Source organism: Aptenodytes patagonicus, chromosome 2 (assembly GCF_965638725.1).
Source record: "Aptenodytes patagonicus chromosome 2, bAptPat1.pri.cur, whole genome shotgun sequence".
Taxonomy (NCBI): domain Eukaryota; kingdom Metazoa; phylum Chordata; class Aves; order Sphenisciformes; family Spheniscidae; genus Aptenodytes; species Aptenodytes patagonicus.
In genome coordinates, this window is record NC_134950.1 from 121210724 (window position 1) to 121231742 (window position 21019).

The following is a 21019-nucleotide window of genomic DNA, read 5'->3' on the forward strand; positions in this document are numbered from 1 at the left end:
TCTGAAAATATTTGTGAATTCTAGTTGTTGTATTAGATGAATTTCCATTTTTCAAAAGCTTCTGGGTTATTTCAATTGTTTTACCATTCACCAAAAACATCCTACTGAAGTACATTCGCTGTACTTCAGATTGATAGATGCTTAATTGGGAAGAAGCAGAGAGCAGACATGGATTGAGAGGAGGAATGAAAGATGCAGGTTTCTGATGTTCCCCTGCATTCTTTCTCCTCTCCGGGAAAGTTCACTGTACACAGCCTTCTGTGTCCTGGGTAAGGCATACTGTCAAGGGCTGAGGAAGAATTACTGGGATACATAGAGCTGTGGGAGCATCTGCACAAGAGGACTTTAATTTATCACTAGTTCCTTAATATCGCACTAGTCTGGTAACCTGGCTGTGTTTCCTCTTCTATAACTGAATTACCTTTTCAAGGACAGTGCTTAGTACTACGTCCCCATGGGGATGGGGTATGGAGAGTACGAGGTGGGTGAGATTCCCAGCCTTCACTTGCATCGTGCATCTCTGTCAGCAAGAGATACATCTATATGTGTACGCATGCATGCTCACACACTATTTAGCACAGTAAAGCTAAATAGCTGCACTTATAGTCACAGCTACAAAATAAAGATCATTATTTTCTAAATAAATTCCAAATTATTAGCTTTTTATATTTTTTGTGGTTGCTCACTGATTTCCTTTTATTCCATTACTGTATATTCCTTTATATGTTAAAATATCAGTATGTTATTAAATTTGCAGAAACATTCCCATAATAAAAAGCTTCTGGATTAAGTTAAGAACATTAACTGTGAGATATCAGAAGTATTGTAATAGTGTTAAATGAAGATTGTGTCTTTGTTAAATACTGGTGTTACTATGGCAATGGTATATGCCAATACCTTTTAAAGGACTTACCTTAAGTACGTGTGTTTGAACAAGGAGGTGGAGGTGCTGTCAATATTTTCTTGCCCTTTTGCAGAGATTTGTCTGGTTTGTAATAAGGGACATGATACTGCTTCCAGAAGGTGTTAATATTGTTGATATGAAACACACTGGAGAAACATATAATGTTAAATATAAAATGCATTCTGTGAAAACAGATTCTTTTGTCTGCCAAAATACTGTCTTGTGTACAACAGAGGTATGTGGTAATTTTAAGCTTATAAGTCTTTGTCTTTAAAACAAACAAACAAAACCTACATGGATATTGCAAACAATTTCCATACTTAAGAAAATAATTGTTTATAGGCTTAAATTTACTAAAAATATCGAGCTGCTATTCCTTGGCCCATATTATGTTGATTGTTCGGAACTGCAGGGCTTGCCATTTTTAAGCTATTTGAATTGCAGAGTCTGTATAGAATATCTAAGAACAGTATTTACTGTGAGTTAGGAGTATGGGCAGCATGAAGAGGAGCTGGACTAGGGAAGTGGACTTTAGGAGCTATATATGTGCAGACCTGTTGAAAATACAGAGTTAAGTAATACCGCGTTAGTGGGAACCTCTTGCTTTGAGGCATTATTATTATTATTATTATTATTATTATTATTATTATTATTATTATTATTATTATTTTGTGACCTTAGGCAGTATAAGCCTGATGTGCTTCCTAGGACTGCATAGGAGTTTCACCTGAAACAACTCCCTGTTACCAGGATGGCCTAGAGCATTTGGTAACGCGTTCTGCTTTCTTCGTGTGGCACATTAGGGCTCCTGTGGTTGTTGCAGGAAGTGGAGAAATATTCAGTGGATGATGGTGTGGGAGGACACAGTGCAGATTTGTCTGTGTTGCGTTCCCCGTGGTTGTGGAGGACACGGCTCTCCCAGCGTTCCCGTCCCGCTTGGGTTCTGGAGTAGCAGCCACTCTCCTGGGAAGGCAACGGTCAGGACAGGCGAACTTTGAAAGCCAACCTCATCAGGCAGAAGGCCCTCGTGTATGAAGCATTACTCACCTTGACTGTATGCAAAGTGGGATGAGCGTCTTTGTGCTGGTTTTTCTAACGCCACTCACAGTCCTCTGACGCTACAACTTACCAGGCTGTGAAACCTGCTTGCTTAGCAAGCTCTGCTGTTTATTCTGCTGCCTGCTCTTTTTTATTTTGCTGCGTGTTCTGTGGGAAGGGTCAAGGAAGACTCCCTTCATTTTCCCATGTGGGAAGTAAATAGTAACTCAGTAACAACACTGATTCTAGTGCAAATCTTTGTCAATCTGTGTTGCTGGAAGTCTAGCCAGGAAGAGGGAAGGGTGGCTCAGTGAATACTTCAGAGATTTTTAGAGCCAATGTCTGAGTTACTCTCCTGCTGTACACTAGTCAGGCTATGAATTGTGTTTTATAAGGTCAAGCCAGATGGCACTGTGAAAGGAGCACTGGGAGAAGAACTGTTTAATGTAGTAGGAGTGTTTCTATTCTTAAAGGAAACTTTTTCAAGTTGATACAGGCATAAAATTGGATTCCTAAGAGAGGTGGACTGACAGATGCCACTAGTGATGCAAAGAATGTATTGCACTTAAGTGTGATGGAAGACTATGTACATTTAAAAATATTTTCACTGAATATTTTTGGTCTGTTTGAATTGAACAATATTTTTAAGAATGCTTGTCTGTATTTATCATTCTTCAGGTATGACCAAAAGGGATAAAAAAGGTCATTAACTTCAGATGACCTTGTACTGAAAGTCAGGACCTGATAGGAGAAACGTGAAATTCTCCAATGAGAGAGGCATGGGAAGAGGCACAGAGCGTGACAAATGGGAGGATAAATGCTACAAGCGTACCAGCATTTGATGAATACTTTGCTTTCCTCTACTGATCATGAATACACACTGAAATACTCAGGAGGTTGGTCAATATGGCCAGGAATTCGGTTTTCATCCCTTTAAAATTAGATGCACCTGAGAATTAATTCTGTTAAACTGTATTTTTTTTTCACTTGGTACCACAAGGAGAAAAAATACAGGATTAAATATGTGACAAAATGCACTATTCTGAGCTGCAAAGTGGTAAATAGAGACTGACTGATACAGAAATAATGCATTAGAGAGACTTTTAGAACTATACTTGGCTGCTTAATATGTAGGGTAACCCATAGTAGATGGTAGGGAATAGAAAGCTGTTAGGCTGTGGAGTTTATCAGGTCAAATAAACTACTTGTGGCAAGTAGTTATCAATGCTGTTGATTCAGCGCAATTCTATAGACTTCTTGATATTTCTGCAAATTATTTGGAAAGGACATTGAAAGATAAAATAAAATTCTGCTATAATTAACTAAAAAAGAGGCAAGAAATGTTGACATATTAGTTACAGAAAGATATACAGGTAGTGATAAATATGCTTCAGGGAGAGCAGAATGACATTTATTGAGAGGAAATGAGAGAGAGGAATGTAGCAAATGTTTATGTAACTATAAATCACTATCACATGTTGGAAGGAAAAAATCAGGGAAGGCATATAAGAAAGGTGGTAAAACTGTAATGACGTTGTTGGGTTGTTAGGATGTTTGATAGGGTAGTACAACGTAAAGTATTACATGTTTGTAATCTAAGAGGAAGGCGTCACAAAATGCTAATGTAAGTATCAAAGCTTACTGTTTTGTAGTCACACTGCGGGGCTATGACATATACAGGAGAAATCATAACGTGGATGAAAACTGGCTGGACACATAGGCTCAGGTAGTAATGGTCAGTGGTTCAGTATGGATGTAATAGTGAGAACGGGAGAAAACTTTTTAGCTTATCACTTGCAGTTGATGTCCAACATGGAAGCACACGTTTTGGCCCTTCTTGATGGATCAGTTAAACCCAGGATTTAACCAGAAGCTCCTGCACCTGCAGAAGTGCTTGTCCCCAATACTGGTAAAGTATTTGACCTCAGAACACCCTACCTGGCTGCAGAGCGGTCTCTAACAGATAGGAGGGCAGATGAGAAAGAAGAGTGAGGAAAAAAGTATGTTAAAAACCAGATTTATCTTCACGTGTTCCATGTGGCAGTATTAGAACAGGAGGGCAAAGGAGTCCATACTTGCAGCACTGCTTCTTGGAAAAGATCATTTCAGCTTTCATGTGGAGATTTCCAATGTCCCCAGAGCTCCCCAAAATATCTGCTCTATAATTCAAGATGTGCTTCTCCCTCGCTGCTCCACTTGCCTGCAGAAGATTTCAAAGCCTATCAGTTAAATGTGGTGCACAGTCTGTGCTCCTGTGATATCCAACATGACAAAAGAAAATGGGGTTAAACACAATGTCTCTTGACAATTTGTCATTTTACAAAGTGCGAAGAAGGAATTTAAAATAATACCAGTATATTATTTATTTCATTTATCTACACTCTGACACGTCAGTCATTTCCAACTGATAATAGACACTGATTGACAGTGCTTGTGCCAGCAACAGAAAAAGAAACTTCTCTTAAGAGCCACTAGTACAGTGTCTCTAGAGTAACACAGCACAAATCATTCATTTTGTGAAACAGCTTCACCTGAGCATGAAATTGTTAACAGATGAGGATAGAGCATGGTATGACAAGCAAGGTACTGGTCTGGGGCAAGTGAACCACAACTTGTCTTGGTGCTTGGAACAGACTGAATCTGTTCTCTCTCTAGCAAATGCAGTGCCTGATACGCATTTTTTAGACAAAGATAAGTGTTGAGTATGCTGGCATTTTTCTGGTTCTATCAGCAGTTTAACTGGTTCAGCTGTGATTAGCACAAAGCTTCCACAGGTTGGTCTTCACAACATTTATTTTATGGTACTTAAAAAGAAATATGAAGGTGTCAATGCAATTCTTTTCCCATTATCAGAAGTGTTTGCAAATGTGGAAAAAAAAAAGCCCAAGCAAAACAACAACAGTGTTTCCACTGTGCCGGATTTCTTTGTTTTTAGAAAGAGATTGTCCACAGAATCCGTGATACTTTTTACGCAGGTAACTGATTGTTTTTTGTAGTGCTCTCTCAGTAAAAGAGGGGGGGAAAGATATATGACCCTGTCAGCGTATAGCTTCATCACTATTTGCACTGTGCCACACTTAGTGGCATAGAGAGCATGGAAGGGATGAAGTGGTGAGCAGCTCTCCTTGGCAGCTGTGGCTAGTTAACTCCTGGGCAGGGATCAAGGTGGGCTGCAAACCTTCCAGTGAGCGTTTTCCCTAAATTTAGCAGCATTGCACTAACCTGGTTGGTCCACTTTTGGGGGTCGGGAGAAGGAGAGAGAAAGCAAGGGCAGAGGTGGGAACCACTTGTAGTAGTCACAGTCTGGGACTGTGAACATCAAATTGAAAGCATGTGAATGGGAGAGAAATTTCAGTCACAATCAGCCTGTGACTCCTCTTCATTGTGCTAGTAGCCAAGGAGTAAAAGACTGTCAGGTTCTGCACAGATTAAAGGAGCTTTACCCCCACCCCAGCATCTGGTGCACATTTGGCAGGTCTAAGGAGAGCAGAGACAGGAATACTGTGTACACTTTGGCCTCTGAACAGGAGAAGCCCTTTGTCCTCCAACATTGTAGCTTAGAGGGTATTGATGGAACTTGTATTTTCAGCTGATCTCTGTATCCCAAGGAAGCTCCCATCCCAACAGACCAGGTTTGGACTAACTGTGAGAGTGGAAAAACATGAGGTGCGGCTGGTGAAAATGGCTTCTCTGAAAAGCTGGGAACAGGCACATCAGAAATTGTTCACCTGCTCCCCAGACTATGTAGAAATCCAGATCTCATGCTAAGTGAAATGTCGCAGTAGTTTGTGCATGTAGGTGAATATGAGGGGTGCCTGGCCAGAAGAGCGTCTGAAGGCATTCTCTTCTGTGGAGGGAAAAAGTGTCTTAAGGCTCTTAACAGTGGTCAAACTAAGATTAAAACCAGTTTGAAGACAAATTGGTGATCTTCATGGATCACTCCGAATCTAGTCTGAGAGGTGAGATAGTGCAAACAAATGCAGAGAAGAGAGACAACCAGTTATGTAGCTGAGCAGAATGCTGCTCCCCTAAGAAAAGCACTTTGCAGCGTATGCTGCCTGCTCACTAGTCTTTGAAGGACAAGAGACTCTAATACCAGGTGGATAAAAGGTAGCTTATTTTATGAAATAGTTGTGATTTGAATTAAGAGGACTGGAAACAGAAGCCCTCATCTGTAGTACTGAAGGAGAAAGTTTCTACCTGTCTTTGATAACTTGTGGTCAAAGCGCTGCTCTTCTGTTCAGCAGGAGGGAGTGATGTGAAGGAAATGGGATATTTTTTTTTTTTTTTTTGTAACTCCTAGGAACATTGTCCCTCCGTTTTCTTCTTTTCCTGTGCAGGCAACTAGAATAGATATAACTGCTACTCTCTATTGGGGAAGATAAAAGGTGGTTAAACAGTAGGAAAAATTGTATTTGTCTGTCACCCAAGAAAGCAACAGAGCAAATGGGAACCTCACCAGCTGGACATTGCCTTTAAACTGGCAGGTGCCAGTCTGAAATGGAGACTGGTGTTAGGCGAGCGTAAGCTGGCTACAGCCCGATAGTTGGAGATGTTCCCTCAGAGAAGAGCAGAGAGCCGGGTTTCGGGGAGCCTGGCAGACAGACTTGATTATAACAGACTGTCTTGGAGCTTGGCATGCTGCGTTGTACCTAACTAATACACGTTGCATCGTTTCCAAAGGACTGTCTCTGCTGCTGCCAGTGGTAGTGGTCCCATTGCTTTCCCATAAATGCCTCTGTGTGAGGCATTACTTTTACAGGGTAATTGGAGAGCCTTCCCAAAACTGGACTCTTGAACAAAACTCACTGGGCATAACCTCACCTCATCTTCCCACCTCCCAGAAGAGTGTACTAACCATGGGTGATGTACTGCTGTCCGTAGCATATCCAAATGTCTCCTACAGCAAGACTAAAGCAACGTGTCCTGGCCTCGTGCATGCCTTTGCTGCTTGATTATGCTTCTGTCTTGTTCTGCGCTCCAGTTAATATTTGTAAATAACTTAATGGTAATCTTAACAAAGATGAAGAACAATGCCTGAGGAGACCATTCAACCTGGCATCTAAGTTGGTGGTAGTGAGGATGTTAAGTCTCCTTCAAATAGAGCAGAGACCTAAATTAGTCTTCCACATCCCAGGCAAATGTTTCAACTGCTGATCTGTTGGAGAAAAAAAGGCATGGTAGCTCTGCTACCCAAATCACTGGGTGAATCAAACCAACTGTCAGGTTTCCACCAGGAACTGTTCTTGTTATATGGAAAACAGGTAGGTTTTCTTAGCTTTTTTGTTGTAATATAGCTGACCATGGCCTTCGGTCCTGCTGTTTTATGAACTCCCTTCCACTGCCGCCCCCAATGGAGAGGCTTAGAGTCTGATCGTCCTAGCCTTATGCATGTTGCAGTGACTTTTTTTAATCTGTTTCTCAAACACATCATAGACTTCCTTCCAGCTTTTTTTAAACCTCACAGTAGTATCTTACTGTGGCAAGTTGCCAACATGTATATTACTGTTGACTTTGCAGTTTGAGGTTATAGCTCCACCTGCCCCCAGGCCTTGAGTATGTAATCACAGTAATGCCTCTTGGGGGGAAGCGTACAGGCCCATCTAGGATTTATTTCACTTATTAAAATATAGAATAATTACAGCCACTGAGCTTTGTGAATATCAAACTGTAGCTCAGAGAAACAGCAAGCATCCTTATCACATTGTCAGTTAAAAAAAACAGCTAACTTTTATAAAAGAGGGTTTGGGAAAAAAAGCAGAAAAGCTTTTCTCAAACAAACCTGTACTTCTGTATTCAGGAGGTGCAGTTATATACAATAACTAATTGTTTTAAAGAAATATATTAGGGGAGGAGGCATTGTTCAGGCAAACGTTGAAGAATTATGTTTGAACCTGCTAGCCTGTTTTTGAAGCTGAGGCTGTTGCAATCACACAGGGAAAATGCCTCAATCCTGTTGAATCCTACCAGAATAGGCCTGTCCAGGGCACAAACAGAGCATTCGGTGTTACAGTCCTGCACCGAATACATCTTATCCTACTTGCTAATAACTAGGAAATCAGTTAGCTGTATACTGTACAAGTGACTTGAAACAGAATTTTATCTAGATAAGGCAATCAGGTCTTGTGGTAAAAAAAAGGTTGAGGGTCATTTGCTGTGAATATTAGTTGTAAATATGTTGCTTACAAGAATACAGCAGTGGAGAGGACTATATGGTCACTAAATGAAATATGCTGTAAAGGTGTTCTGTATATATTTATCTATATATTTACATCAAACAAGTTTATTGTTGCCATTGCGAGTTTTACTGTTACCGCTATTGTACAGCAGATAAACGGAAGTATGTAAAAAGCTGGTGACTTTGGACAAATCACTCTGTAACTCAGTGGCAGCGAAGAGCGAGGAAAACAATCCTGTAGCTTCAGTTTGCCAGGTTTTGTCCTACATTTACAAGTCTGAAGCAGTGTTATTTGTAGAAACAAAAGGGGCTGTCAATTCATAGAGTCCAAAGATGACTTATCAGACAAGGTATTTCAGAGAAGCTGTTGCCCAGCTGTTGAGGAGCAGTCATGCGATGAGACGCGCTGCATCTGCTCAACTCACCAGCCGCATTTCAGCAGTGTCCTCCCTTGCAGTGTGCTGTGCAGCACCTGTCTTCAGCATAACATGATACCTAACCTAACTTACCGTATCATTTGTAAACCACTGTACAAACCAGCAAAGCAGAATATTGTACTTCTCGCAAAATCAGTTAAAATCCTCTAAGACAATAAAAAGAAATAAACCATGACAATGAAAGCTATTTGAATTAAAAAAAAAAAAAGGCAACAAAAAATGTAGTGGGTGAAGAGGGGAAGATGACTATTTACCCTCAGAATATAATAGCAAAACCTACATGCAAAGCATTATGCTAGAAAGTATTCCTAACCTGACTTTGTGTGGGATTACATGCCAGGAGTCTATCACCCAAAACATTGACTGAAACTTATTACATATTCATTATGCAAACTCTTGCAGATTAATTAATACAAACCTCTGGAAAAATCTAAATATGCATCTGTATATTTTGGAACTTACAGTTCAATAAAATGTTTTTTGACAGAAATAGTCTTGGTGACAGATATGTTGGGTATCTGTTGAGTATTCTTTGCTTCTTTTGTATTTATAGGCAATCAGTGAAATGCAGCCACTCGAAAAAGAAAATGAAATCCAATCTTAGATTCATTTAAACAGCAGGAGTTCTCTTCTCTACAGATCCTTATTACTATGTTACACATAACTGTAATAGCGGAGCACCATCAGTTGTGACTTAAGTGATATGAATAAATGCTGTCATTTGTGGTTCCCACTCTTCCGTCCTTTCCCCAAAAGGGATTTTTTTTGTGCAGTCTTTTTTGTAGCTTGTTTTATTTGCACACATATTATATGTATACCTATAAATACTTCCCCAAGGAGGGAATGTAATGTAATGCTGGGGGAAGTAAGTGCACATGAGTGCACACACATTCTCCTTCTTTTCTCTGTCCCATCCCCCTCATCTGTGTTTTGTTGAGGGAAACAGTGTTGCATGGGGAGAAAGGGGGAATGTTTGAGATGGCCGTGTGGTTCGACCTGCCTCTTAGAAAAAGTCAGCTCCTGCACAGGTGACTGTCGTCCTTTTGGAAGCGAGTTTCACTGCATGAGAGGATCATTGTTGTTGACTGTGCTCCTTTCCTTAGACCATTGTTACAATCTTCGTGCACCAAGCCATTTGAACATCCTGAAGGTAAAGTCTGAGACTTTCAAACTCGGGATGCCTCGAACTTCAGCTTGTACCTTCTGAATTCCAGTGCTACAAACTTTCTCAGTGTATTGAGATTGGAGCTCACATTAATCATCTTGCTTACAGTAATCATCCAGCTGAAGTCATGTGCAAGTGAGGTTTTCTCAGTATTGCTGGGAGTAAACCAGAGCCTACTTTTCCCTTTGATTATGTAATTTTCCTCAAACCAGGCAGATTCAGTTGCCTACCAGTGTTGTGCAGCACTTCACCTTCATAGGAAACCCATGTTTTATTTCCAAGGAAAGAGTGTGGAGAGTAGCCTTTTGGCTTCAGCTGACAAGTCCTGTTGACAGTCCCTTTTGCCCTTTGACTCCTGATAGAAACTGGAATAGCTTTTGGCAGGTAGTACGTGAGGGCCTTAATTTGTTACAGCCATTGAGGGACGTGCATTGCTTTATTTTCTGTTCTGCCTGGTTTCCTGTGGAAATGAGGCTTTTTCTGCCATGCTCTCTCTCTGCCAGCCTGTCCAACCCTATCCTATTGACTTTTTGAATCCGTTGGCCAATTTTAGTCCTACTTAACAGTGAGGCAGATGCCTTAATGATATCAAGGTTCTACCACTGTAATGAATGTTGGCAGCCAGATAGAGGAGAGAGATGTAATTAATGCCTGTACTGATGAAAAGGCTTCAGTGTGTGCTCAGCTTTTTCTAGGTATCAGGCTTTATTAGCTCTGTTGTGAATGAAACTGCCTGTTTTTATATTGTACGAGCATTATTGTAATGGTCTAATAGGTGGCTTTTTTTCTGTGGTTTATCTTGCTATCATGCGTAAGAGCCCTAATGAGGGTTCAAAATGCTTTTGAGCATGTCAATGTTGAGTGTGCAGGCTAATACTACCAAATATCAGTGTTACTAATTCTGGGAGATAACAGAGCTGCATGAGGACAGAAATCTCTTCTTTCACTGCTCCTCCTTGGCTGTCCTCATCTTACAAGGAGGCCAGCATCTGCTGCCTGGGGTCTCCAGCCTGAAGCAAAGACTGCAGCATCGTGGGCTGCTGACACTTCTTCTCTGTGCCAGAAATCTTCCTTGTATCATATAGCCCTCACCTTCACCAGCTTCTCTCCTGGGACCCGGGGTTCCTGCCTGACCTCCTGTACAGAAGCATTGCTCTGTCTCACTCCATTGCTGTGGAGCAGGATGCGTGCTATGGATGGAGGAGCGATGTGGGGAACAGCTTACTTTTGCTGTTCCCCTAGAAAGATTGTCCCTGTTGGTACCATGGTAGGAGGGAGGAATGGGGATAGTCTAACCATCCCATTTAATCTGTGGGATAGTTCTATCAGTTTACACGAGGAAGCCAGTTTGACTTGCATAATTCGGACATTTCGTCTCTTGCATGATAATCTCTTGCCTTTTTCACCTTTATCGTTCTGTAAAAATGTGGAAAAACAATTAAGTTTTGCCATCTGGACAAAAATTGTAAAGAAAGATTATTTACTTGAAACTCCAGAAAGTATTTACCTGGGTTTGAGCAGCTGGTCTAAGATAGCCAACCTTTGTACAGGGGACAAACAGCAGAAACATACATTGTTTTGAAGTTTTAAATTTGTAAAAGGTGTGTATCTAGAATATAGTTAAATATGATGTATGTGCAAGTTCAAAAATTACATGCTGTAGATCACTGCCTTAATTGCCTTTTAGACTTGAGGTTTAGAATTGACCTGTCAAACTTTCACAAAATAGGCTGTTTTTATTTTGAGTTATGAATCTGAGGCAGAAATGGCAAATAAGATGATGTATAAGCCCAGTAATGTGAGTTTTTTTTAACATTCCAGGCTTGGTTCATAATGATGTTTATAGGCGATCTTGGTAGAGTTCCTGAATAACTATGCAATAAGTGTATTCTTTTTTTCCTGTAGCAAGGTATTTAAGCATTAATTTAAGTGTAAGTCAGCATGTCATGATTCTGTCTTCCTGCAACTTAGCCTATCTCTTCTGGTACCTTTAAATTTTGTTTAGACTTTTGTCTTACTCTAGTCTTAGAAGTGGTTCTTATCAGCAATTGGAAATAGTAAGGTAGTCACCACTAATTCTGAGAAATGGAAAGAATGAATATATGTACATGCACACTGATCTATAAGCTTTTATTTAACATGTTTTTCATGAATCCTATTTTTTTTTTCTCTTAATGTATATCCTAGTTGTACATGCCAGAAACTGTGATGGGTTTGCAGACTTGCCTACTTACACAACTGTTCCTTCTGGATGCTTTTTATTACTCATATTGTGGAATATATTGGTTAATTTGTAAAATATCAAAAGCACTGTAAAATGGGAGATAGCAAATTACTGAATACCACACACACAATTTATTTTATTTTTTTAATAAATGAGCTCTTCTGCTGGAATACAGAAAACTTCAGGGGGTTTGCAAACACTTTCACAAACAGTTGGCTCAGTATTGGTCCTAACTAGTAAAACACTCAAATCTCTCTGAAATGAAGTATGTGATTAACCTTCCTTGACAAATTGGAGCTGTTATGAATATTATGACCCCATGGGTCAGAACAAAGCAAACTTAGCACTTTTGTTTTCAAAACTTGATCAGTGGAATTTTTTATTAATGTGCACTGAGCCTTTTGACTTTCATAGACTGATTTTTGATTTGTAAAGTGTTCTGAAAGCAGCCCTGAATTCTCAAATGGCACTATGGCTTTGCTCAGCTGGAGCAGCGGCCTGGCTCTCCTGAGGATTGTCTCGCTGGAGCTGGGTGAAGGAAGATTGTTTGCCCTGGTTCGTGACTCAGAGAATTTAAATGGATCGGCTATGGGTGACTCCAGAGAATATAGGAGCTTTTGCTTCCCAATTCTGGATTTAGAATATGCATTTCTGACATTTATTTCACACCTGCAAAAGTTATTTGGAGAGTATAACGTGAAGATGTGGAAAGAGAAAGGCAAAGAGGAGATTTCCCATTGAAATTTTGTTTATATTTTTGTTCTTTTGCTTTTCGTTCCAGTGAAATGAAGCAGAAGTTGGATGAAGAGGGTGACAAGTGCAGCATCCTTTCCAAGCAGCAGAAGTTCAACGAGCATTGCTGTATTCGCTGCTGTTCCCCTTTCACGTTTCTTATCAACAGCAAGCGACAGTGTCAAGACTGCAAGTATAACATCTGCAAGAGCTGCAGTTCTTACCAGAAGAAGGAGAAGGCTTGGATTTGCAGTGTCTGCCAGCAAGCGAGGTAAGGACCTATTGTTTAGCAACCTGTGTAAAGCAGTTGTGGCCTGACCTGAGCTTTTCCCTGTATTTGTCAGGGGTTAACGCTGGCAGGATAGGACATGAAGTACCTGTTTATGTAGGGGTTGATTTGTTCCTGAGGTGTGACGTGCCTGTTTTTTGTAGAGGTTAATTTGTTCCGAGAGTGTTTGGTTACCTGTTGCGCTTTCCAGGCTTGCTTAGCTGGACTGATGAATCGGTAAGCAGTAATTGGACTTAGCTTGAACAGGGCTGGGATCTCCTGAAATGCCTGGGTTGCTAATGGAACCTGAGCGCAGATGGTGGTAAGGCAGTTAATCATTTTGCTGCAAATCCCACTGGTGGGTGGGGAGTGGAAGGAAGAAAATTGGTGAATAGATCATCCAGCTGTGACTGTGTTTTGGAGTGCTTTTCTAAATGCCAGCTTATTGGTGGGGATGCTTTGGGCTTACTTTGGCAAATAACCAGACAAAATAGCAGTGCAACCTGTTATAATTCGTAACATCTGTTAAGAAAATGCTGCCAGGCTTCTATTTGCAGAGGGTATCAGGGATTTACCATCTCACCCTTTTAAGGCTAACAGAGCCACAACCTTTAAGATAGCACCAGAAAAACAAAGCAAATTCAAGCAAACACATAACAGCAGCAAAAGGGCCATTCCTTGGATAGTGACTGTGATAGTCCTTCTTGTCTGCGTTGCAGGCCAGGTTCCAAAAGCAGCCTTAGCTGTGGTGACGTAGCACTGACCGAGGCCTTTTTACTCAGACAAGAAGGGTGAATGAAATAACTCGATTCCTCATAGTTTAATTTTGAATGTTAGTGACTAAAGCAGCTGAGCAAATGTGACAAAAATGGCTGTTTACCCTTCGTCTTTCCCTTTAGTGGAGAACACAGGATGAAGACAAGAGCTGAGTCCCTTTCCAATGCTGTATGATATTCCTGTGCTCACCAAAGACTCATTGCTCCCACTTGTTTCCTGTTAACACCCACTTGAAATTTAAGCTTTCACATAGTATGAAGTGTGTGCCCTTTGACACAGGGCCTGAAAATCATAGGGATCCCAGAGAGATGGTGCTGTGTTTCCAAATGCCAGCCTTTGAACCCAAAGGAGGTTGTGTTCTCCAGGGCACCTGCTCCTTCTCTGCCTTTTACCTTTGAAAACCTACATGCACCCCCTTTCCCCCAGTGAGGGAGCAGAAGAACGACAAGAGTATCTTTTCCAGCAACACAGAGAGCTGTGGAGCTAGTGCTTGTTTCTACTTTAGTCATTGGACCGTTTCATATTACACCTCTTTCTTCCACTTATCCCGAGTTCACCCATACGGGCAGCAGAACAGACAGACAGGTTTGTGGATGCTGATGAACTGCACTTAAAATAGTTTTTGCTGACTCCACAAAAAAGTCTAAGAAGAATTTAATTTCAGAAGAAAAATGTGTAGCTGTATTACAAAAATGCTATTTCTGACCCTTCAAGTCAGTGCTTTTCCCACAGTCCTGTGCAGCCCTCAAAGTCACCCACCTGTAACTCAGTTATAAACATTTTCTTTATTTATGAGACCTGAGATACAGCTTGAGTTATTTTTCAGTGAATAAATTAACTAACAAACACTGCTGCTAATCATTTTATGGTCTGGTTTATTGATTGGACTGTGCGACTTACAGATCCCTGTGGGGGAGGCAGGGGGTGGCATTCCTCAGGGCCTGCTGAGGTGTTTTGGTTTTGGGGGGTGGTGTGGGTTTTTTTGTTTGTTTTTAGCTATCAGTCAGTATTTCTTACAGGGGGAAACACCACAGTCTGTTGTGAGTTCCTGTCGCTTTCTCAGTGACTTATCCCTCAGATGGAGCATGGACTGTGCTCTCCTGCCCCTCCCCAGCTCCTCTTATGTCTTTTATTTTTTCCTTTAATAAGATAGCACAAGTAGTGGAGGTGGTTCTCTGTTTAGCTGCTGCTTGTCTGCACATCTTAATGCACAATAACTAGTGAGTTAGAAACATCTCAGAGAGGACTGCATTTTCAGGTTGTTCTCCTTTTTTTTCCTCCCCTCCCCATATGTTTTTGCTTAATTCCACAAGAGTTAATGTTGTAATTCTCTGCTGTGCAGAAAGAGTTTGGTCGAACTGGAGAAGTACAAACATATACGGTTCAGACTTCCTGTAATGATGTTTGTGCTCTTCAGCTCTGCTTTAGAGCAGTGCTCGAATAATCCTGAGTTTTATTTCTAGTGTGTATTTAGAATATGTCAACCAGTTCTCTGATGTCGGAAGCCGTTTCTTGCTGTACAAAAGGCTATAAAGCATTCTCAGCATAAATTTTTGTAAAGATGGCTCACCTTATACATTAGAGCTTGAGACTCTAGGTGAATTACGAAGATACATTTTGTTTATGTGCACATGTGAAAATTCTGAAAACTTCCTGTTTGATGTGGGAATCAGAACCAATGACTTGGGGATGGTTAAAATTTTTTGGAAAGCAATACATTGCATAAACATCACTTGGGTTCGATGGAGGATTTAAAAACCTTCTCGGAGCTGTACCTTTTTCTTTAGACTACCTTATTTCCCATTATCTTCCTCCAAAAGAGTGGCATGAACTTTTGCAGGTTGTAAATAGTCTCCTGGTAGATTCTTGCACCGAGGTGATCTTGACGCTGAAGAAAATCTGTCATGTTGAGTTAGTCTCCCAAGGCATGACCCTAGTAGAGATACCTGTTCTATGGAAGTTGGTTTTCATCTTCCAAGACAGAGATCTACATTAACATATAACAGAGAGAAAATACACAGGTCAGCGTTTGAAGCATAGAACGTTTGTAGAAAATTGGGCCAAAAAGTTAGTCTGTGCTTCTTCCAAAAGCAGTAAACTCATCAATAAGCCAATGACAATTTTGCTGTTTCAACTCCTTTAAAGCATATCTCGTGTTACAATGCATCTTTTAAAAGTTACAAGATTCAGCTCAGTACAGAATCTCAATGCTCAGAAGTGTCTTAACAGCAATGGCTGTATAGATCTTATGAGGAACTGGAGAACCTTCCTTCAGTTTCCCAATTTTCCAGATTTAGCACACATTCTCCTAATGCATTTTGGTTTAGATTTCTCTCTCGATGCCGTTATTAACTTTCTAGGTTTTTTTCTGCTCATATATGTATTTTCTTAATTTCTAAGTATGTTTTGATAAAAATCTATATTATTAATTTCAACTTTTCAATTTGTATATAGTGCATTTCCATTTCTTACAAAGCTTTGTACAATGTCTCCTTGTTAGATACCCAGAAGACAATGTGTTTGGGCAACTTGCTGAGGTCTGTACCTCTTAAGTCCTCTTGACTAAATAGATTTGAGGCACAGTTTCTTTGCCCTCTGGATTAACGCTTTTGGTGCCAGACAGGGGGGTTCTTTGCTCATTTATTAGAAATAGGGCATGCTTTCCATTTGTTTGAGACCACTTTTCTTTTCCAACCCCCAAGGAGCCATATCCCAGAACACTCTGCTAGTGATACTCTGCTTTCCAGTTTAACACTTGTACTAAAAAAAATCAGAGTAAGCCATTAAAATGCATATTTTTGCAGGTTTTCTAAACCAATCACATTTTACTTCTGGACTGTAGGATGGGTGTATATACAGACCTATCCAAAATAAGGCACACAAACATCTGGCGTTCACCTCAGCTTTTCATGACTATCCTGCGTGAATCCCCCCGCGATCTTCCTTCCCTTCTTCTGGTCTCACCATCTGCATATCAAAAGGTCTTTGTCTCCGTTGTGAGTAGGAGCATGGACACCTAATCCTTTCATGCCTTCACATCCATCTGCTGTGCGATTCTCTCACTTGGCCTCAGAACCCTCGATCAGATGATGAGAGTTCATCACCTAGCAGCCTCTTGCTTAGCTCCCTTGAGCCAGGCTGTGAGTAAGGGGGCATCACCTGGTCTGCAGGAAGTCGTTATTCTGCTTCATAAGAGCTGCTTTGTTGTTGATGGTCCTTTGCCAATGACAGTTATTAAGAAACAGAGACCTGGGCACTGCTCCTTTTCTCCTTAATGATGTTAACTAATGAAAAACACAGCCATGCTGCTGCATACACTCAGACTTCATGCAGTCAAAGTAGTGTTCAAAACGGGTCCCCAAAGTTGTCACACTGGTTTGCAGCACAGATTTATTTGAATGCTTAAGAGAACTGCTCTTTGTTTTAGGCTTTTGTACTCCTAATTTGACTGCTGCTTTAAAAAATAGAAAGCAAGAGAATATCATTTATCTTCATAGAGTCTCAATCCAGAGTTATTTTTGAATGTTCTTTACATTTTCTTTTGAGTTTATTGAGGTGCCCAGTTGAAAGATAGGGTTCTAACTAGACACTAGCAGTTTGCATCAGTAGCAAACGTAATTGTCTTACTGGAACTTGAAAATTAATTAGAATTAGATTAATGCATTAGATTTTTTTTAAATGTACATTACAGTGAGACTTGAGGAAAATTTATTAAGGTCTAGGCTACCTGCAGTGCCCTGTATGTTTGTCTCTGACTAGCATGTGTTGGGATTAATGCTAATGTAAAAATAGAGCAATGCTTATGATAACATGAAAATTGCAACAGAAAATAAAAATCTAGGCTCAGTGGGCAGACGGAGCACCTTTCAAAGAGACTGGAACTTTGCCAGCCCCAGGAACAGTCCTAAATAAAATCTTTATATTTCAGATGGTTTTGTTTGGAAGGCCCATTCACTGTAATGTGCTTTAATGTCAGCAGAATGGAGTGTATTTTTGTGGAAACATGGTAAAGTTGATAGTAGATGTGATTTTAGCCTGCCAAAGGATACATCCCTTCTGCTTAGCTGATGTAAGTTTTAGTGTAAAACTCTTCACAGTCTCTACAGGGAAAAAAAAAAACGCCAATATTTGGCAAAACCTTGGGATGGGTACTTGAGAAAATGAAGTACTCCTAGTAAATAACTAAACCTTGTATTTGTTGATGCATTCGGCTGTAACAAAACAGTTGGTTTCAGGACTTAGTTGTGGAAAGCTAATGAAGGTATAATGCTGCTTAGCAATCTTGTGTTGCTTTCAAGCAGGCTAAACCATCTGGTAAAAGGAAGGTGAAATATCTTTTAGATAGTCTGCCTCAACCACAGCTTGGAGCTTTGTGTATACCTTTGTGAGAGTTGTGTATTTCTGCTGTCTGAGGTCCTTGTCTGACATTAGAGAGAACTTCTACAGAACTTGGAAGCTGTGACTTTGTCATGTAAATGCCAGGAAATGCATTTTCCTTCTGAGATAGAATTGGATAGGAACATTCACTTGCTGTGTGGCATAGCAGAAAAAGATAAAGTTTTAGCTCTGCCTTGTGCATGTTGTCTTCTCTGGACCCATATGGGTCTTGTTCTGCTTTTTTAAAAGTCCTCTGAATGATCCCATTCATATTGTACTTAAAGGATTTACTAATTTTAAGTAAATAGCAGTGAAAATTATTTTCCTCAGCTGTATGTACTTGTAGAAATTGATGCAATTCCTTCCAAAAATGCCTGCTGCTCTATTCCAATTTTCTTCCTCCTCCTTCTCCCACCATTCTCTCTCTGTTTTATATCCTGTCTCTTGATCTCCATCTCCTTACCATGCTTAAGCGTTACAGTGGATCACAGACACCATATCTTTTTGCTTACAGTACCCACGAAGAGCAAGGGCAATAGCTTGGATTTTGCACAAGAGCCAGGAACAGTTTTTGGTTTATAGTTGTTCCCTAGCTAGAGGAGGAGAGAGAGAAATGTGCAAACTGTTTGCTTTGGCAGGTTGATCTCTGCTGGATTTTTTGCTATTCTGATCTGTCTTAATTATTTCTGAAGTATGCACTGTGAAGAATTTTGATTCTGCTAGACAGAATAAAGCTGTACTTGCATAACACATAGCAGACTGCAATGCTGCACTCAGCTTTAAGAAAAGTATCTAAAAATGGAATTGAAGAGAAGAGCAGGAAAGAGAGGTCTATTAAAACAGCTAAATACAAGTGCTAATTAGGCGATCTTTTCTAGCTTTGAGTAGCCTTGGAAGTGAGTGTGTGGCTGAGTGTCTGGAGGACTAATGAGTGTTTTAGGAGCTCTGGATTCCAGTTTTAGCTGTTCACATGATTGGCAAGTGACCTTGGGGAAGTTTCCATATCTCAGGTTTCCCCACGTGCAGAATGGATGTAATGATGCTGAGCTCTTGGAGATCAGTGGTTGAAAAGTTAAATGCTATGGCTGTAGAGTACTAAGTATTATTAATGTACTGTTATTATAGAAGTTTTGCTGCAGTCAGCATGGTTAAAACCTTTGCTTCATGTGTTGCAGTAGCACAGAAAAGTAAGTGCTTGGATTCTTGTAGAGAATGAATGAGGATAGAATATCACAGCTTTATTTTCAATGTTAATAAAGAAATGTTTGCCTGTGTTTGGCCCCGCCTACCTTCGGCAAGTCATAGTAAGAGAAGTTACCAAACACTTTCCCTAGTAGAAATAAATATTATGTAAATAGTGTGCAAAAATATTGGGACTGCTGAACTGGGAGGAGGGGAATATGAAAGGATGTACACAGTTTTTCCACATAATAAGCAGCATACAAATTATGGATCGGACTTATTTAGCCTTTCAATTTTGCAAAAGCTGATGGACTTTCAGTGAAGGTGTCAAACTGAAAGCTAATAAAAAAATACACAGGATTCTTCAAGTGCGGTCACTTAAGTGGCAAGTGAGAATATCACCCCTTACAGTAGCTGAAATACAAAATCTTAAGTATCAGGCAGAGTTTAGGGAAGAATTTCCCTTGCATCAGTTCTGTAACTGGGATTTCATGTGCTCTGCACCCTGGCACTGACTGCTGTTGAAGGAGCAGACTTGGAGGGCTGTGGGCCATGACAGCCCCTACACTGGGTTGGTGGCAGTCAGGAAAGATGTAAGGTTCGTAGTGGTCGAACAAGGGAGAACAAGAGATGGCAATATCTAATTAGAGGGCTCGAATTTACAAAGATGTGAAGTAGTGAAGGATTGCAAGCCAAGATTTTCCTCAAAGAATGAGGAAAAAAAAAGCTATGTCATGTCAAAAACCAGTCTGTCATTCTGACTCCTGGGTGGTCAACTCAATAATGCTTGTACCTCTCTTCATTTTCCAGTATGATGTCAAATTTATGCATCCCTTATTAATGCAGTGATTCTGCCTAAAGCAAGTCCACTCCAACTAATTCTTGGTATCAGTAGTATTACTGTTCTTATTTTTAAAATGTATCAGATGTTTAATCTGCTGTCTTTTTTCCTGGAGAAGAAAGTGATTCTTTCCTTTCATACTGCCTTGCCAATGATTTGATGTTTTCACATGCTTGCAAGTTGAGAAAGTTGTTCCTGGACCTATACAGTCTAAGTAGGGTGATCATTCCTATGTGTTGTGATGGAGTTTTCTTGGTTGACAGAGAGGATGAGGTTTGTCTTTCTGATAACGCCTCTCCTACAGAAGACTTATGAGTAAACTGAGGCAAACGTTAGGACTGATGATTATAATAAACTCAACATGTCTGGGCAGTTTTGGAATCTAATAAACCCCTCTGATTATCCCATGTTTGGTCCTCTTTTTCTCTCCAGCTGGTGCTGCTGCCTGCTTTTGGGTGACCCTTACAATGTTTCTCTGATCCCCTGCAGGACATGAGGTAGTTCTTTTTGGGTTTCTGAGGAGAGAGAGCATTTTGGCTCTGTTCTGTGTTAACGTTAGCTGAAATGCAAGACCCTGTGCTTCAGAGCAGGAGCTTCTCAGTCAGGCTGATCTGTAACATTCAGGAGGAGATGTTTGCTGCACAGGCATTTCAGCCACCACTCTCCTCCCAAGCTCATGCGGCAGCGTTGGATGATCTGCTGGCCTTGGAACGTTCTGGGACATCCCTCAGCTCCAGCAAGCATCAGCCTTTCCTTGTCCTCTTCAGGACCACTGGATGTTTACTTGCCTGACAGAGGCTGATTTCTGATTCATGTTTTTCCCTTCTGGGTTGGGTTTCTAAAATCCTCTTAGCATAATGTTGTTTGGAAAACGTTTTTCAAAACATGTTAATCTG

At 40.5% G+C, this 21019-nt stretch overlaps 1 protein-coding gene across 3 annotated transcripts in view; it reads left to right on the forward strand.

The window, feature by feature from the left end:
• MYRIP (myosin VIIA and Rab interacting protein) overlaps positions 1-21019 on the forward strand; it is a 238781-nt gene that overhangs the window by 102335 nt on the left and 115427 nt on the right. For all 3 annotated transcript variants that reach the window (XM_076330998.1, XM_076330995.1, XM_076330996.1), the window contains exon 3: positions 12728-12949. In XM_076330998.1, coding sequence (XP_076187113.1) covers positions 12728-12949 — 222 coding nt within the window. The remainder of the gene's footprint in view (positions 1-12727; positions 12950-21019) is intronic.